Source organism: Pteropus medius, unplaced genomic scaffold (assembly GCF_902729225.1).
Source record: "Pteropus medius unplaced genomic scaffold, Ma_sr-lr_union100, whole genome shotgun sequence".
Classification (NCBI taxonomy): domain Eukaryota; kingdom Metazoa; phylum Chordata; class Mammalia; order Chiroptera; family Pteropodidae; genus Pteropus; species Pteropus medius.
In genome coordinates this window covers 9,458,647-9,475,046 of record NW_024354911.1, presented here as the reverse complement: position 1 = coordinate 9,475,046, position 16,400 = coordinate 9,458,647, and the positions used below count along the sequence as shown (strand labels likewise).

Sequence of the window (16,400 nt, the reverse complement as noted above, 5' to 3'; positions counted from 1 at the left end):
ATAGCCCTATATTTATTCAAGAAATTCAATCTCTAATCGAAAATCTTTGCGTAAAGCAATCCAAACCCCAGATACTTCCTCCTGATAATTCTTTTTGAAATAAATTAAAAGAAACTAACACTAATTTGTCATTAACTTAAGGCAGAAGAAAATAATAAAATTTTGCTGACTTGTTTTTTTTATTATTTGGGGGTATTTAAATATAATTTATACAGCAAAATGATTATATCTTAAATTTACAGTTTGATTAGTATTAACAAATCCATACCATTGTGAGACCCACTCTTCTATGACTCAGAAATTTCCGCACTGCGTATAGTTCTTCCAAATTCCACTCCAGTGAATAGCTCCTCCTCAAGAAGCAACCACCAACACAATTTCTATCACCAAAGATTACTTTTATCTATACTAGACTTATAAATGAAATCATACAGTATGTACTTTGGACATCTGATCTATTTCACTAGGTAAATAGTTGTTGTGATTCATTCTATTGTTTTAAGTATTATCAGTTTGCTCCACTTTATTACTGAATAGTATTCTCCCATATGAATATATCACACAGATTACTTTCTATCTATTTTTAAATTGATGGGCACCTAGGGTGTTTCTAGTTCTAGCTATTATGAAAGAGATGTTATACATTATTGTGGAGAGGTTTTTGTGTACATAATTTTAACTTCTCTTTGATAATACCTAGGAATGGGATTGCTAGGTTATAAGATAGATTTATGTTTAACTTTTAAAAATTGCTAAACACTATAAAAGAAAACTTTACTATTTTATACCCCCTCAATCAGTTTATGAGTTCCCAGGTGCCCCACATCTCTTATAACTTTTGGTGAGGTCATCCATTTTTATGTATCCATGTTAGTGGGTTTCTTGTAGTAGTACACTGTGGGTTTAACTTATATTTCCTTGATGAACAATGATATTGAGCATTTTTTTCCCATGTGTTTATTAGTCATTCATATACCAGTGTCAGTATAAAACTTGTCACCATTTTAAAAAATTGGTTCATTTATTGTTTTATTACTGTGTTGCAAGAGTACTATATATAACCAGGATATAAGCCATTTATCATATGTATGTGATGAGTGTATTTTTTTCCCAATCTCTGGAAGATTTACAGTGGTTCCCTCTTATCCACAGTTTCACTTTCCATGGTTTCAATTGCCTATGGTCAACTATAGTCCAAAAATATTAAATGGAATATTCCAGAAATAAATAATTTATAAGTTTTAAATTGTGTGCTGTTCTGAGCAGGATAATGAAATCTTGCCCCATCCCACTCCATCCTGCCCAAGTCATGAATCGTCCCTTGGTCCAACTATCCACGCTGCATATGCTACCCACTTGTTAGTCTCTTAGTAGAGATTTTGGTTATCAGATTAACTGTCACAGTATTACAGTGCTAGTTCAAGAAACTCTTATTTTACTTAGTAAAGTTCTCAAAGCACAAGAGTAGTAATGTTGGCAACTCAGATATACCAAAGAGAGGCCGTAATGTGCTTCCTTTACATGAAAAGGTGAGTATAGTATAAAATACTTAGAGAGAAAGGGAGAGAGACCACATTCACATAACTTTTATTACAGTATATTGTTCTAATTTATTATTTGTTGTTGTTAATCTCTTACTGTTCCTAATTTATAAATTAAAGTTTATCATAAGTATGTATGTATGTACAGGGAAAAAAAAACACTATATAGAAGATCCAGTACTATCTGCAATTATAGTCATTTCCTGGGGGTCTTGTAACATATTCCTGTAGGATAAGGAGAGACTACTGTAATGGGAAGGAATGGTCAATTCTATTGGTGGTGATGAGTTAACTAGATATCCAAATTGAAAAAAATATCTTTAGTCATACTTCAAATCATATATAAAAATCGATTCCAAATAAATTACAGATCAAATGTTGTAGGTAACACAGTAAATCTTTTAGCAAAACTATGGATATATTTTCATTATCTGAGGTTAGAAAAAGATTTCTTAAATAGGACACAAAAGGCACTAACCTTAAAAATATTTTAATAGTTTAGACTATATCAAAATGAATAATTTTGATTAATTATAGGACATTTATATTGTGAAAAGGCAAGCCATAGAATAGAAGAAAATATTTTTCAATAACTATATTAATTAAATGACATATCAAAATATACAACAAACTCTACAAATAAAAAAGGATACATACAACCAAAATAGGAGAAAAGTGAGCCAAAGACTCAAAAAGGTCATTGTCAAAAAAAAGATAATAAAATGGTGAAAAATATTTGAAAATTTGCTCAACTCATTCATCACAAAATGAATGAAATTTAAAACCACAGTGTGATTCATGACATCAACTAGAGTGATTAAAATAAATGGAGACAATCTAAAGTGTTGAAAATGACATGGAACAAATAAAAAGCTGGCAGAAGTATAAATTGGAAAAGTGTTTGGTATTAAATATTAACATTTTCTAACCCTATGACTCAGGCATATACCCAATAGAAATGTATTTATATGTTCACCAAAAGATTGGTACAAAAATATTCAGAGCACAGTCATTCACAAGATGGTCTCAAGCTAAAAATAACTCAAAAATTCATATAGATAGTCAAAATGTTATAGTCATGCAATGAAATATCATATTGTAATGAAAATAAGTAGGCTTTGTTACAGTAGCTTATGAATCTCATAAACAATATTGGGATGGAAATCTATACAGAAATTGCATTGTATAGTTCAATTTATATAAAGTTTAAAATAGCAAAACTTGATTTTCAAAGTCAGAATTAAGGTTACATTTCAGTGAAGTTGTGAAAGAGGGTTAAGAGGGAAGCTTCTTGAGGGCTGTCAATTCTCTACTCAATCTGGGTACTGGTGACACAGATGTTGTGTTCACCATATGAAAGTTCATTAAGCTATCTACTTTTAACTTCTTTACTTTCTGTTACATTTTAGTAATAAATTAAAATAATATCTTACACTATTTTAAAATAGTACTTTGATATACTCAGATTATATAATCAAAAAGTGGGAGGGCACTTTATGACAATAATATATTAAAACTAATAACAAAAGCACAAGGGCACTGAGTCTAGACTTCAAAAACTGTAAGAGAAAAGAATTACTGAAACAGAACCTTTCTAGTGAACATCATTTACTTCTCTGAGCACACACACTAAATAAATTTCTAAATTAATAGGCCCACGGTAACCTGTTACTTGCCTCCCTTTTTGAGTTTTTACTTTAGGCAACAGAAATTAATAGCCAATGCTTAATGAAATGAAAGGTTCCATACTAGAATCTTTCAAAATAAGTTTCTGTAAAAAAAGTTAGCATACTATAAGGAGGGACTAGAATATGACATTTTATATTCTCTTTGGACCGCGCACACAAAATAATCAGGATAAGCAGGAAAATGTTTAGGAAGGAATTGATAAAAAAAATTATGAAAATCCACTTTTTAATTTTTCATTTTCTTGGTTTCATGCCTTGAACAACCTGATGAGATATCCTACTGGAAACATGGAGATTTTACAAGAACAGGGAGAGACATAAATGACAATTGTATACTTTTGACTTTGTTCAATGACTCCGTAGGACTCAGTGGATGACATGGGGGAGGGGACACATTTTGGAAGCCTAAGAAAGAGCTATTACTATTGTGAGAGTAGAAAAAAATGAGGTTCAAAATTAAGTATGTTAAAAAACTGTAACAAATGAAGTGAGAGATGTTAGCAAATGGAGTACAGAGCTTCAGAAGAGCCTGAGTCATTGACTAAGTGAACAAGTGAGACTCACAGAGAGAGATCATTATAACCGAAGAAAGAGGAGCTCAAAATATGGGCCACAGAGAAGAGGCTTTGCCCTAAGTTCCCAATGAATACTTCCCTCTTAGGGCCAGATGACAGACTTTTCCCAAGATGACTATAGAGAGAAAAATGAGTGTTAACAACTACTGATATTAGGTAGCTAGTCAGACATGATCGACAAGGGAACAAAGGAATAAGGACCCAGACTAGAAACCATCCAAAGAACACTCTAATAGTAGTAGAATTTAGGGTAAACACATGCACACTAGGCAAAGAGTCACGTAAGAATGCCTTTGGAACCACACATCACAGCCCTGATATAATGCAAACATTCCCACTTCTGGGGCCTTTTCGCAATTTTTGCCCTTTTGTGGTCTTTGGTGTGGCTTTTTTGGTTCTTTTTGCCCTTTTGCCTTTTTGTGGCCTTTTTGCCCTCTTGTTTTTGTTGTGGCTGTTATTCTAGCACTCTGTTGCAGCTCTCATCGCTGAAACCATGTGCCTCCTTGGGGCATGCTTTATCTTCCTAAAATATCCTTTTAATATCTTTTCTAAATTTCACTGACCTGAAATTCTTTACTGCGTCAATGAAGAAGAACCGAGAAAAAATGCTAACTACACTTCTGCGTTGTTATCCCTCTCCTTCCCCCCTGCTGTTTGGGTGACACTGAACTTAGATCGGCCCTAATGGTAACACTGATCTAAAACTAAGAGGTACGTCAAGAATGGTTACAATTTGACATCAATATTATATTAAAATGTACAAAATGTTTTTAGAATTCTGTTTTGGTTTTGTTTTGTTTTTTCTGTGTGTGTGTATGTGTGTGTAGTTTTGTGCACTTTTTAAATTCATTATAAAAAAAAAACCTTTACATAGACCAGCATGTCTTAACAGCAGCACTATTAACATTTTAGACTAGATAATTCTCTTTTTGTGGAGGCTAACCCATGCATTGCTGGGTATTTTAACAGCATCCCTGGCCTCTACCTGTTAGATGCCAGGAGTGCATCACCATGCCTAGTCAGAGAAATCAGAAATGTCTCAGTACACTGCCAAATGTCCTCTGAAAGGCAAACTTACCCCCAGTTGCAAACCACTGACCTAAGCAGATAAATAAAATGCTACATCTCTCTTATATCATTTTTCTTTTTGCAATGGGTTCCCATATCCACTAAATAATGGCTGAAACTTGAATGTGAATTGTATTATCCCTGTACATATTTACTAAATAAGGGTATGTAGGACACTAGCCATAGTAAGAAGCTTGGAAAGACTAATTCTAATGTTTATATGACTAAACAAAATCTTCGGTAATTAAAGAAAATCAGTTAATGTAATTAATGTTTTCAGTAAGTTTTAAAAGTATTTTCCAAACATTTGGGTTTTGGAATGAGTTTATGGACTTTCTTTGGATAAATATTTTACTCAAAATTGCAAAAAGAAATTTAACTTTTAAGTATTATTTTTAAATCACAGAATAAAATGTATAAATTATTTGGTTTCTGAAAAGATTCTGTTGTAAAATATGGATGTTCAACACAGGTATTTCTTTAAAGGAATAGCAATAGTTTCTAATCTTTCATAAATAAGAAAATGAAATAAGTTCAGAAAGCTAGTTAAGTCACCATTTGGGGTAGCAAAGGAAAGAGACACTTCATTTCTGAATAGGCAAGGATTCTCATTTTTCAAAGACTAGCTCAAGTGCTACCTTCTCCTGTGGAATTTTCCTCTATTGCCATGATCAGAATGAATTGTTTCTTCATCTGAGCTTCCAACAGCAAGCACATTATCTGTGTTTCTATTGTGAAGTTAGTTCTTTCTTCTGATCTATGGAGGGACTTGCCCTTACGTTTATTTCCCTATAAGAACATGGGCTCAGGGACTCCATTCATTCCTCTTTTGTCCCACACAGCAACTGACACGAATCTAATGTGGAGTAGAAATTTTCTAAATACCTACTAGAAGCATCATTTACCTATTTCTTCCAGTGTAGTATCTTGAGGTCAGTAACTAATATAAAGACAGAATTTTGTTTTAAAATTCAGAGTCCTCTAATAATTATTTGTGTAAATCTGTAGAGTCATGCATTTGTTTTCATGCATTTGTATAGATAAGTTTGTGAACAAAAATAGAGAGTGATTATGTCTAGAAACACTTAAAAATGAGAATAGGTCAGAGGACATTTTGATAGTATAGGATCACAGATGGTTAGAGTAAATCTATCTTAGAGTTTATGTACTACAATTTCTTGGTTGTAGAGAAAAGTAAGCAGAGGCCTATTTATATGTTCATGATTTGATAGCCAATTTAAGAGAAAGTCAGAACCAAATTGCAGGTCTCTTTCCATATACACCTTACTGCCTACATATCATTTAACTCAAACAAAGTGTGGTGAGCAGGCCTGGGAAATAATACCTAACGACAGAATAAAATTTTTAAATTAAGAATTTTCCAATTAGCATCATTGTTTTGGTCCCATTTTATAACTGTAGAGAATCAAAAATAAAAGAATGCCTTCAAAGAAACTGATTAAAGAATTAAAAAAAATAATTTTAGTTGTTCTTTTCTGGATATTAACAGGTATCGATTTTTAAAGCACTACTACTAATTGACACGTATCTTTTTCGCTTAAGTAAATATGACAGACTCCATCTACCAAACAGGACAACCTAAGTTTCAATAAAATAAAAATATATAACTAAGCTGTCTGTATCCCACTATTCAAAAGTAATTTTATTAGGTAATATCTAGATGAACTTTTTTACATGAAATTGTATTTTATTATAATTCCTTATATGTTATTTTAATGAATAAAGGTAGGTTGGATTTATCTCATTTATAAAAGGAATCTGAGCTATCTATATTCAGATGAGAATTACTGAATTTGATAATTTTTAGATTTTGTATAGCCCTGATTAATTTTTAAAAGGATAATAATGAAATCATTTCATAGCTACAAAACATAATAAAATTCTCTCTGGTGTTTTGGGGAGATGTAATTACTACCGAATATTAAATTGGGAAAATAGAAATAGAGCACTTAATCTACATGAATAATTAGGACACCTGCACACAGCAGAAGGTTATGCTTTTGGAGAATGTTAAAGGATTAGTTTTCTACAATTTCAGCTATTATCATTATAGTTTTTATTAATGAAAGTTTATGGAAGAAAACTGTTGATGACTAGAAATTTAATTTGATTAAATGCTTGGGAAGAATTGCACTGACTCTGTAACTGAAAATTCACAAATAATTTATATTTAGAAGTGCATTATGCTAGATTTGATCAATTCTTTCTAGAAAATTGCTAATTAATTCTGACAGACTTTCTGATTAATACCTTGAAGATACATACCTTCCAGCAAAAAAATGAACACACTTGTATAACTATAGGTACTTACTTTGTTCCTTGTTTATACTTCACGTTTTATTAGTGCAGTTATTTTTTATCTTTGTCTTTAGAGATTCAATCGGTCTCTTCTAATTAATAGAAATGTTTAAAAATTTTTGTACAATAATTTGTAAGAGAGACAGTAAAAATAAGAGTCATGTCAAGTCCTTCAAAATGCATTATTATTTAGACAATAATAAAGTATAAACACTATGTTGGTTAGAATTTTAAATTGAAGTATGCCTTATTACTGGAGAAAAAAATGTCGATTGACTAAAACACAGAATTTACTCCAATCAAAAGTGACTGTATATCTGGGAGGGAAACAGTGCAATTAGGAAGAACTGTAGAGTGGTGGTTTTTTTTCCAAGTATAAAAATGTGTTCAATTCATAGTCTAGAAAAAATCCGTAAGAAGTTTCTGGCAAGACAAGGATAAAAGAAATAGAAAAAGACAATCAGTTCAATTGTGGTGAGGGGGAGGGGAGGTGAGATAGATTACATATTTTCAAACACTTAACTCAATTTTGAAAGGCACTATTATACCTTGCTTTAGACAGTGGCCCTAGAACCACATTGTGTGGGTTTTGAATCCCAGGTCTGGGAATAATAATATTCTTATGTCATTTATGTTTGAAATGATTAGAAAGTTAATGTATATAGTGTGCCTAGTAGCCTTCGTAGTAAGTGCTCAATCAATATTGACTATTATTTTATCTAAATGGAACTAGTGCAACGTTTCAAATTTTTTTCTCATAAAAATTTTAAATTATAAGATTTTTTTGTAGTAAATCTAAAGATCATTTTGAAATGCTAGCAATGATACTATTTGATATATTTCTATTAAATGAGTTCCAAATAAATATGTTTAATGTTAAAATTCAGATTTCATTTTAAAAAACAGTACTTTCATATAGATAAACTAGTGTTAGGTAAATCGACACTTTTCAGAACAGAGGGTTATGATGTTCCTGGAGGTTACAGCATATTTCTGTGCAGTTAGAAAAGTGTAAATTTATGCTTTACTGAATACATATTGACTTCTTCCATAAAGGTTAAATCTATTTCAATATTGACATCTTTTTGTATTTCTCCATGTTGGGAATCTGAGATCATAGCTAACAAAAATAGGCTGAAGTAATTCTAAAATTAAAATAACAACCAGTTTACAATGGTACTTCACAGTGACTATAGGTTCAAGACAGGGGCTGATGAAATTAAGGAGAACAGGTGTAAAAAGAAAAACGGTCATAAATGAACATTGAAACAGCATGGTAGTAGGATTTGAAGAATACACTTTGTAGAGTACACTGCATATTGTGGTGGCTTTAAAACATGTCTGCAGATTATCTGACACTCCTTCTTTCAAGAAGTGGAGATACTTGATCCCATCCAGGAACCAGGCCTGCTTTTATGGTGAATACAATGCAGTAAGGACACTGAAAGAATTTAGAGGCTAGATTAGAAGAACTTAGGTAGCTTCCTGAGAACCTGGTACCATTAGCCTAGAACCGGCTGGCTGCATTGAAGATGCTGTGTGAAGAAACCGTGAAAGTAATCTATTGAGAGTGAATAAGAAATGAAAGAGTGAGTGAGTGAGAGAGAGGGAGGGAGAGAGAGAGAGAGACAGAGAGAGAGAGAGAGAGAGAGAGAGAGCGCTCAACTGTTTGAACTTTTCAGTCCATGTACCAGATATTTAAATGAAAAAGCCTTGAAAATGATCCCAGCTCCAGCTGCCTTCTGAGTGTAATTATATGAGACCTTGAATTTTTTAGCTGAGCTTTTTAACTCCCAGATTTGTGAGTACAACTGGTTTGCCCTTTGAAATGAGCAAGTCACATGACTCAAATATTTAATATGATTTAATATGTATATAGAATTTCCTAATTTTGCTTAATATCATGTAGTATATATTTAGGCTATTAAAAAGAAATAGATGTCCAGAAGAAATGTCTAATATAAGCCAGTAAACTTATGGAAGAGCTTTTATTCACTTACTGTATATTTACTGAACATCTACTACATGTTTAGTAGTTTTCTACTCTCTAGGGATATATCATTGAATAAGACAACAAATAGAGAAATTCTCTGTCCCTATACTCCCATGACAGAAATAGACAATAAATAAAGAAATATGTATACAATAACTCCAGGTATTTATGTGATAAGAAGAAACAATAAATCTTGTAGGGGAAATAGGGATATCCTATTTAAGATAGAGTAGTCAGGGAAGACAATTCCTAGAAGGTGGTATTTGAAAATGAACATTCCAGGCTGAAAGAACAGCATATGTTTAAGTCCTGACCTGTGAAAAAGAACAACAAGGATAATGTGTCTAAAGTATAGTGGGTAAAGAAGAGAGAAATGTGAAATGATGATGAGGAATTTGAAATCTATTTTAGATGAGATGGAAAGGTATGGCAGGAATTTAATCAGAAGAACGAGATAATTTCAATCACTTTGTCTCTTGCACAAATATTACAAAGAGAGCTACTTGTTGACAAAAATCCATGTCCTGTTATTCCTGGGCACACCATAAGAATGCTTTCCTCACCCTTCACATCATTGCATGTAACTATGAGCCTAATATCTAGCCAACAAAATGTTATTGGAACTAATGCATACCTGGCCCATAAAATCTCCCATGTGTGCTCCTTCCCACTTTGAGCTGACAGGAAAGGAAGTAACACTCAAAGCAATCTTAGTAACCACGGATTGAAGATAGCAGAGGCATCATCAGCCTAAGTGCCTGAATTATTGCATGGAGTAGAACCTCTACTCCTACACGACCACCACTACCACCAATATGCACACACCAATCACACACATAAACACCAACATTAGCATTATCAACAGGAAACACCCTGAACTCTTTCATGAAAAAAATCTAAGGTGGGGTTATTTTTTTTTTTGAGTAATTACATGTATGGGTTTATTTTTTAACTTAGCCTTGTCTATGTCATCTAATCAGTAGAAAATAGCCTCTTTTTAAAAAGAGGCTGGACTAAAAAGAAGATTAATGAAAGGATATTTTAATCAACTAGGGGATCTACATAGATAGTTTACATAAGGATGGTAACAGTGAATGTGGCAAGATATGGTCCAGATTTAGAGTACAGTTTAAAGACGGGGCCAAGAGAACTTGCTGATAGATCATATTTAAGAATGTCAGCTGGAAATTTCGAAAATTCATATAGTCTTTCTATATATTTTTGTGAAACTAGATGATGGAATAGACTTTTCCTGACTCACTTTTGACTGAGAATAGAAGCCAAAGAATTCCACAGTGAGTGTAGAATTTTCAAAGGAACTGCAAGACACTGTTCTATAATTTTTAGAGTTTATAGACAATTAAGGGTAGAAATAGGGTCAGAGACCAAATTTGATTAGAAAGATATCTTTGTAGAGAAATGTGAGATGCAACTTCTTCCTGGCCTAAGGTGGAGGAAGGAGAACCTATCAAATTCATCATTTGCTTGTGCTTGCCAACTGAGGGGCTTCCCATGAGACCAGGTCGGGACCAAACTGGACCAAAGCTGGGCATAGGAGAAAATTTTGCATTAAATCAGATTTGGAGTTTTATTACTATTTTGGATCATACATCCAAAACACTGACTAGATTTGTTCTTGTGATTTATACGTATTGTAGGAGTCTCTATTTCTAAAACTGAGCAGAGGGTCATGGGGTTCGCCTGACTTTTCTTCCTTAACCAGGGTAAGTTTAAGACACTGATTAAAAGTTAAAGCAACCATAGGACAGTAAAATGTAGTAATGCCTTGATCATATTATAAACCATGCTTGTTCAACACAGGGGTTCAATTTACGACAAAAGAAATGTGGGCATTTCTAAATACAATGAATCACAACAACAGGAGACTTCAGGTAGGAATGACATATTATCAAACAGCATTCTGGTAAGTACTAAGCTCAAGCCACCTAACATATGACTAGGAAATCAACATAATTTTCTTATTAAATGTATTAAGCAACTGCTTCTCTCCTGACTTGAGAGAAATGTGGCTCAATCACTAGAATTTCTTTAAGATCATAAGAAAAGTCATTGCTACTATATTTATAAATGTTCTAACAAAATATTAAAGCATGACATTCCTGTTCAGTTTTAAATTTATTATCTACATAGAGTGTCAGCTACATTACTTACTTTGAAGTGATTTTTTATTCTTTAAAAAAATCAAATGAGAAGATTAGTAATATTTCTAGAGTTTTATTCCTGTCCACACAGTATCTTCTTATTTTCTCATAGATATTCTCAAATGAAAATGGGAATTCTATGCACAGAATATTCTTACACTTCCTTAGAAAACCGGGCCTATGGATCTTAATTTAATTATGAAAAAAAATGAGAAGAAAATAAACCTAGAGTTTCATTTCTACTGTATCCATGATACAGTTAACCTAAGACACTGCAAAGATGTACAAATCCGGAATACTTAAAATAATTACTTTGTATAATAAAAAGAAAACCACTTTTCTTTAACTGAATTTCTTGGCCTTTGTAGCAGAAATTAGATGCCTCACATTATTGTGGCAGTTTTCTCCCTTCTGTTTGAGCTAGAACACTTTAACTAAGGTTATTTCTATATTCAGTAAGAAGATATCCAAACTTGATTTTATGAATTATGTGAATTCCACTGCTGAGAGCTTCAGCTGGTAATATAATATCACTAAGCAAATGTGTACTTCAGATGAATTAAAGGCATAAACATATAAATTGGAGAAATACATTTTTAGGGCTTTATTTATTTTAGGTCATTTGTGTCAAAGTCAGAATCCATTCTTTATAAGAACACAAATAAAAACTGTGTTAGATGGTATGGAAAGGAACAATTATTCTCTGAGCATATATTTGCTGTGAATTGAGTTAGTCCTTTACAAAGGGCTACACGGAATTTCATGCTGGATATTTTGCCATTTGTACATGGATTCAACATAGTTATAGATGCTTCTATGGTCAACTAGATTTAATGCATCATTTTTCATGAGTGAGTTCCTGTCCTTGATAAAATAATGGATTATACATTGCATTCATGATTCTTAATAATAATTTGGAATGCTTTTCATATATTATTCCTTTGTATTCTTATCTTTCTTCTTTATTTTCATTTGTCTTCTAGAAGTGTCCTCTTGGTCATATGGATATATATTTTAACTTTAAAGGCGTCAGTGTCCATCCTCTATCCTCAACCCAGAATCAATCTAGGTGAAGTGAGACATGAAGAAGCAGATGCTCTCCTTGCCCAGTAACTGTAAATCCTCTCAAACGGAGGGATAGCATCTCATCTATAAGTAGTACCAGCGCAGCAGCTGGTAGTAGCCACACTAAAACATCCCTACTACTGTTGACTTAGTGACTCACCTTTTACATTAATTCCTCATAAACTTTGCCCTTTACCATCTCTAGCTTTTTCATGTCTTTCCCTCAGTCTAAAACTCTACCTAGTATAGAAGACCTAGTGCAAATGTCATTAGATATCCCTTAATAACTTATATCAAAATTTACTATGTATTTTTTTATATTTCTATAGCTTTTGCTTGTGCTTGCCAAACACTGTATCACATGATTATTACTTGGCATATTTTATTTATGCTACCTGAAAGTAGAATCCTTATATACAGGTTAATGTTTTATAGATCACTATATAATTTCACAATTCAAAGCTCTGCTTATAATAAGGTTTCAATAAATGTTTATTAACCATTAAATTGATAAATCTGTTAAATTCCTAAACTAATACATAATTTGTATAACAAAGTTTAATGCTCTATGCCATGATTGCAATTCAATCTTCTTTTTTACTAAGAACGTATAAAAACTATTCAATGGTATCACTAAGAACATGTTATAAAAACTATTCAGTATAAACATAAGGCATTGCTATTAAGATTTAGAAATTTTAGGTTCTGTTTATAATTAGATGTCATTCATTATTTATAAATAATTCTCTTAGTTAAATGTATATGCAATATTTAAAGAAATATTGTTATCACACATTATTTGCTTTGTGATAGCCTGGCTAACCCAGAGATCTATGTTGTAACATTCTCTCGATAAACTTACCTCTCACAATGATGTTGGTGGACTTTTTTGCAGGGTTTCCCACATTATTATTGGCAATGCAGCTGTAAGTACCAGCATCTTCTGAGGTGATGGCAGGTATGGTCAAAGTTCCCCCATTCAATACCGTCTTTTCAGGCAGAGTCCCAAAGGACCTGACCCAGGTGAGAGAGGGTGCAGGCTCTCCTCCTGTCGTAACACATACTAATGTTATGGCCTCTCCAGGATTAACAACTATAGGGTCATCCACCAAGAGTTTAATTGACGGAGATGCTAAAAGACATAAACAAAAGAACATGCACCTATTTAGATCTACTACAACTAGAATTCAACAGCATGCTTCATACTTATTCAATTAAAATAAAATATTGTTTTATTTTGCCAAAATCTTAATTTATGAAATTAAAACCAGATATAGTGGTTATATATTTTGATTATGTGGTATAAGCCTATAGAACTATATTAAGAATCTCTCATATGGAGAGAAGAATTTAAATTTATGTATTCTTAGATAATTGTTCTAAATTAGAATAATAAGAGGAATAAAGTTTTAAAACAAAATTCCTTGCTCTTTTTAATGTTAACAATGACTGTTTGTTTTTGTCATTCCAGGTGTAAATACTGTAGCTGTTTAGTCCTTGTATTTTCATGGCGATCACCAATTATTTAATTTTTGGAACATTCTGAGGTAAAATGATAAATTTTTGTAACCAGAACATAACTAAATAAGAGATAAAGTCATGGATCATCCCAGTCTTTTACCAAACATTGGGCCTGGTTTTTGGTATTGAAAGGAATGACAAAATCATCTAATTCTAATACTGTCCACACACTTCAGCTCTAACTTCTACATTTAAAAGGTATAAGTAGTGAGTTTTTATAACTACCACTTTAAAATTTAGAAACAAACAAACAAATGAGACCTCAAACATAGTTCCAAACTATTCCTACCATCACTCTTATATTTGGGTTATATAAATCATCTGCCAAGTGTGAAAAAAAAGTCATTTGCAATCTTTCGGATTTAAAAATACAAAAATAAATAATATGCTGTGTTATAGACTTTTCCTCAAACACTCAAAATAAAACTGCACAAAACCTATGTTCACTTACAGCACTTTTTTTTTCTTCTTACTTGGGATGGCCAGCCTATATAATACATCCCTAAATAAAAGCTGCAGATGTATTATGATATTGTTTGAGTTCCCACATTCAGAAATATTTTATGTCAAAAATAAAACCGTATTGTATGAAATCGATTCATATCAGAAATATTTAATGTGTTCAATTGCATTGTAATTTTTTTTTTTTTAGATATTAGCTTCAGCTTAGAGTTGCATAGTGTATTTCTCAGAATAGAAGGTAAACTCGTTTTGTTGTTCAGTACTGCTTGCCTTTTTGAAAGAAGATAAAAAGCCAAAGGAGAACAAGAAAACAATTTCATATTATTGTTATGGTCCTATGGGACAGGCACAGAATGGCTGGATGACCTTTTTAAACATTGTTATACTGGCCCTTCTAACATCATTTAAGTAATATGGAAGTTTTCAAAGTGTCTTAATAGCCTTTCTGAGGAGTTGATTTTAAATTATAAAGATTTATGACTAAAATTTTGTTGCAAAAGGCAATGCAGTTTCGTAGAAAAGACAGCATCTCAAAGAGTTATTTAATGTTGTTAAATTGATGAAAGATATCACTAATTAAATACTTTGAAAATATACTTAATAATTGCTATATTATCATGAAAAAGGGAAAAATCTCTATAGCCTAATTTGAAGAAAATAGTATAATCTTGCAAAGGTATTTAGTTAAAATATAAATCTAGAGATTCCAGCATTTATATAACATTAACAAAGCTCATTTTTTTACATTATATTTTAGTAAATTGAAAGTGTCAAGGCCTAAAGGCCATTCATAGTATATGTTTGAACTATAGAAACGCACAATGGTGACATTAAGAAATATTTGTACATGAAATTGAATGAGGATGAGTTGTTTTCTATTAGATAGACAATATTTTTTTTTAAAAAAAAAGCTCAAGAGAATTTCAATGCTCAAAAAAAAAAACAATACATATGTAACAATACCACCATTTTACTATAATTGCAGAACTACATTCACAATCTTATTAAAAACTCCTCTTTTTTTATAAATCTGAATTGAAAACAAACTATTGTCCAACTCAGTTTTGTTGAAGATGGCATTCAACAAAAAAATGGCTAATGATTTAAAACATTAAGAATATTCATATATATTTTAGTATAAACTTTTCTGGTTTTATATATTGAAAAGATAAAAGGTAAAATTGTCATTTTTGTTCTAATGTCTAACTTTTGATTTTATAAATATTTTTTTAAAACTATGAGGCTTTGCTTAAAAACCTTAAGGACATTAGGAATCATCAAGCTTAAGGATAAATCCTGTCCTAAAGAAAAATGTTAAAGTTGGAAAAACATAAAAATACATTTTTTCTATTATTAAAAATATTTTTAATAATAAAATTTTAATAATAGAATAATAAAATTTTAAGAGATTTTTACTGGAAGAATTCTTTGCTAATTTGATGATATACAAAAGAGTGACTGAAAATATCTCAAGCCAGTTATTCTCTTCTTATAGGCTTCCATAGTTCCCCATATTTTTCCTTTCATATCACATTGTATAACATTAGCCAGGCTACCACTATTGCTCTTCAACCAGAAGTAAAGTTTCATGATTTCATTCTCTGAAGTATGGTGTAATGGTTGAGTGCTAAGAGACACTTGGGATCAAATCTTGACTGTGCTATTATTTAATAACTGCTTGAACTTGGGTAAGTTTTTTTCACTCCTGCATGCCTCAGTTTCCCATTATTTAAATGGAGGACAACAATTGTTAACTATCTTATAGCAGTGAGATGATTTAACATGTGAAAGTGTTTATAATAGTGCTTAGTACAAAATATGCACTGAAAAAGTATCTGCTTTTGTCACTTTTTTTATTACCACCCACATTGCTAGGTACAGTTCTTGGCACATATTAGGTTCTTAATAAATATTAGCAAGGCAAATCAATAAATGGGTATATAAATAAATGAGTGACTAGTATTACAAAATTTGTCCCCTTAAATGGCAATTATTCTATTTTACTC

General features: G+C 31.8%; 1 protein-coding gene across 3 annotated transcripts in view; it reads right to left on the bottom strand.

Moving 5' to 3' along the window:
• The window catches only part of MDGA2 (MAM domain containing glycosylphosphatidylinositol anchor 2), a 772,964-nt gene that overhangs the window by 229,734 nt on the left and 526,830 nt on the right, over positions 1–16,400 (bottom strand). For all 3 annotated transcript variants that reach the window (XM_039856637.1, XM_039856638.1, XM_039856639.1), the window contains one exon: positions 13,274–13,543. In XM_039856637.1, coding sequence (XP_039712571.1) covers positions 13,274–13,543 — 270 coding nt within the window. The remainder of the gene's footprint in view (positions 1–13,273; positions 13,544–16,400) is intronic.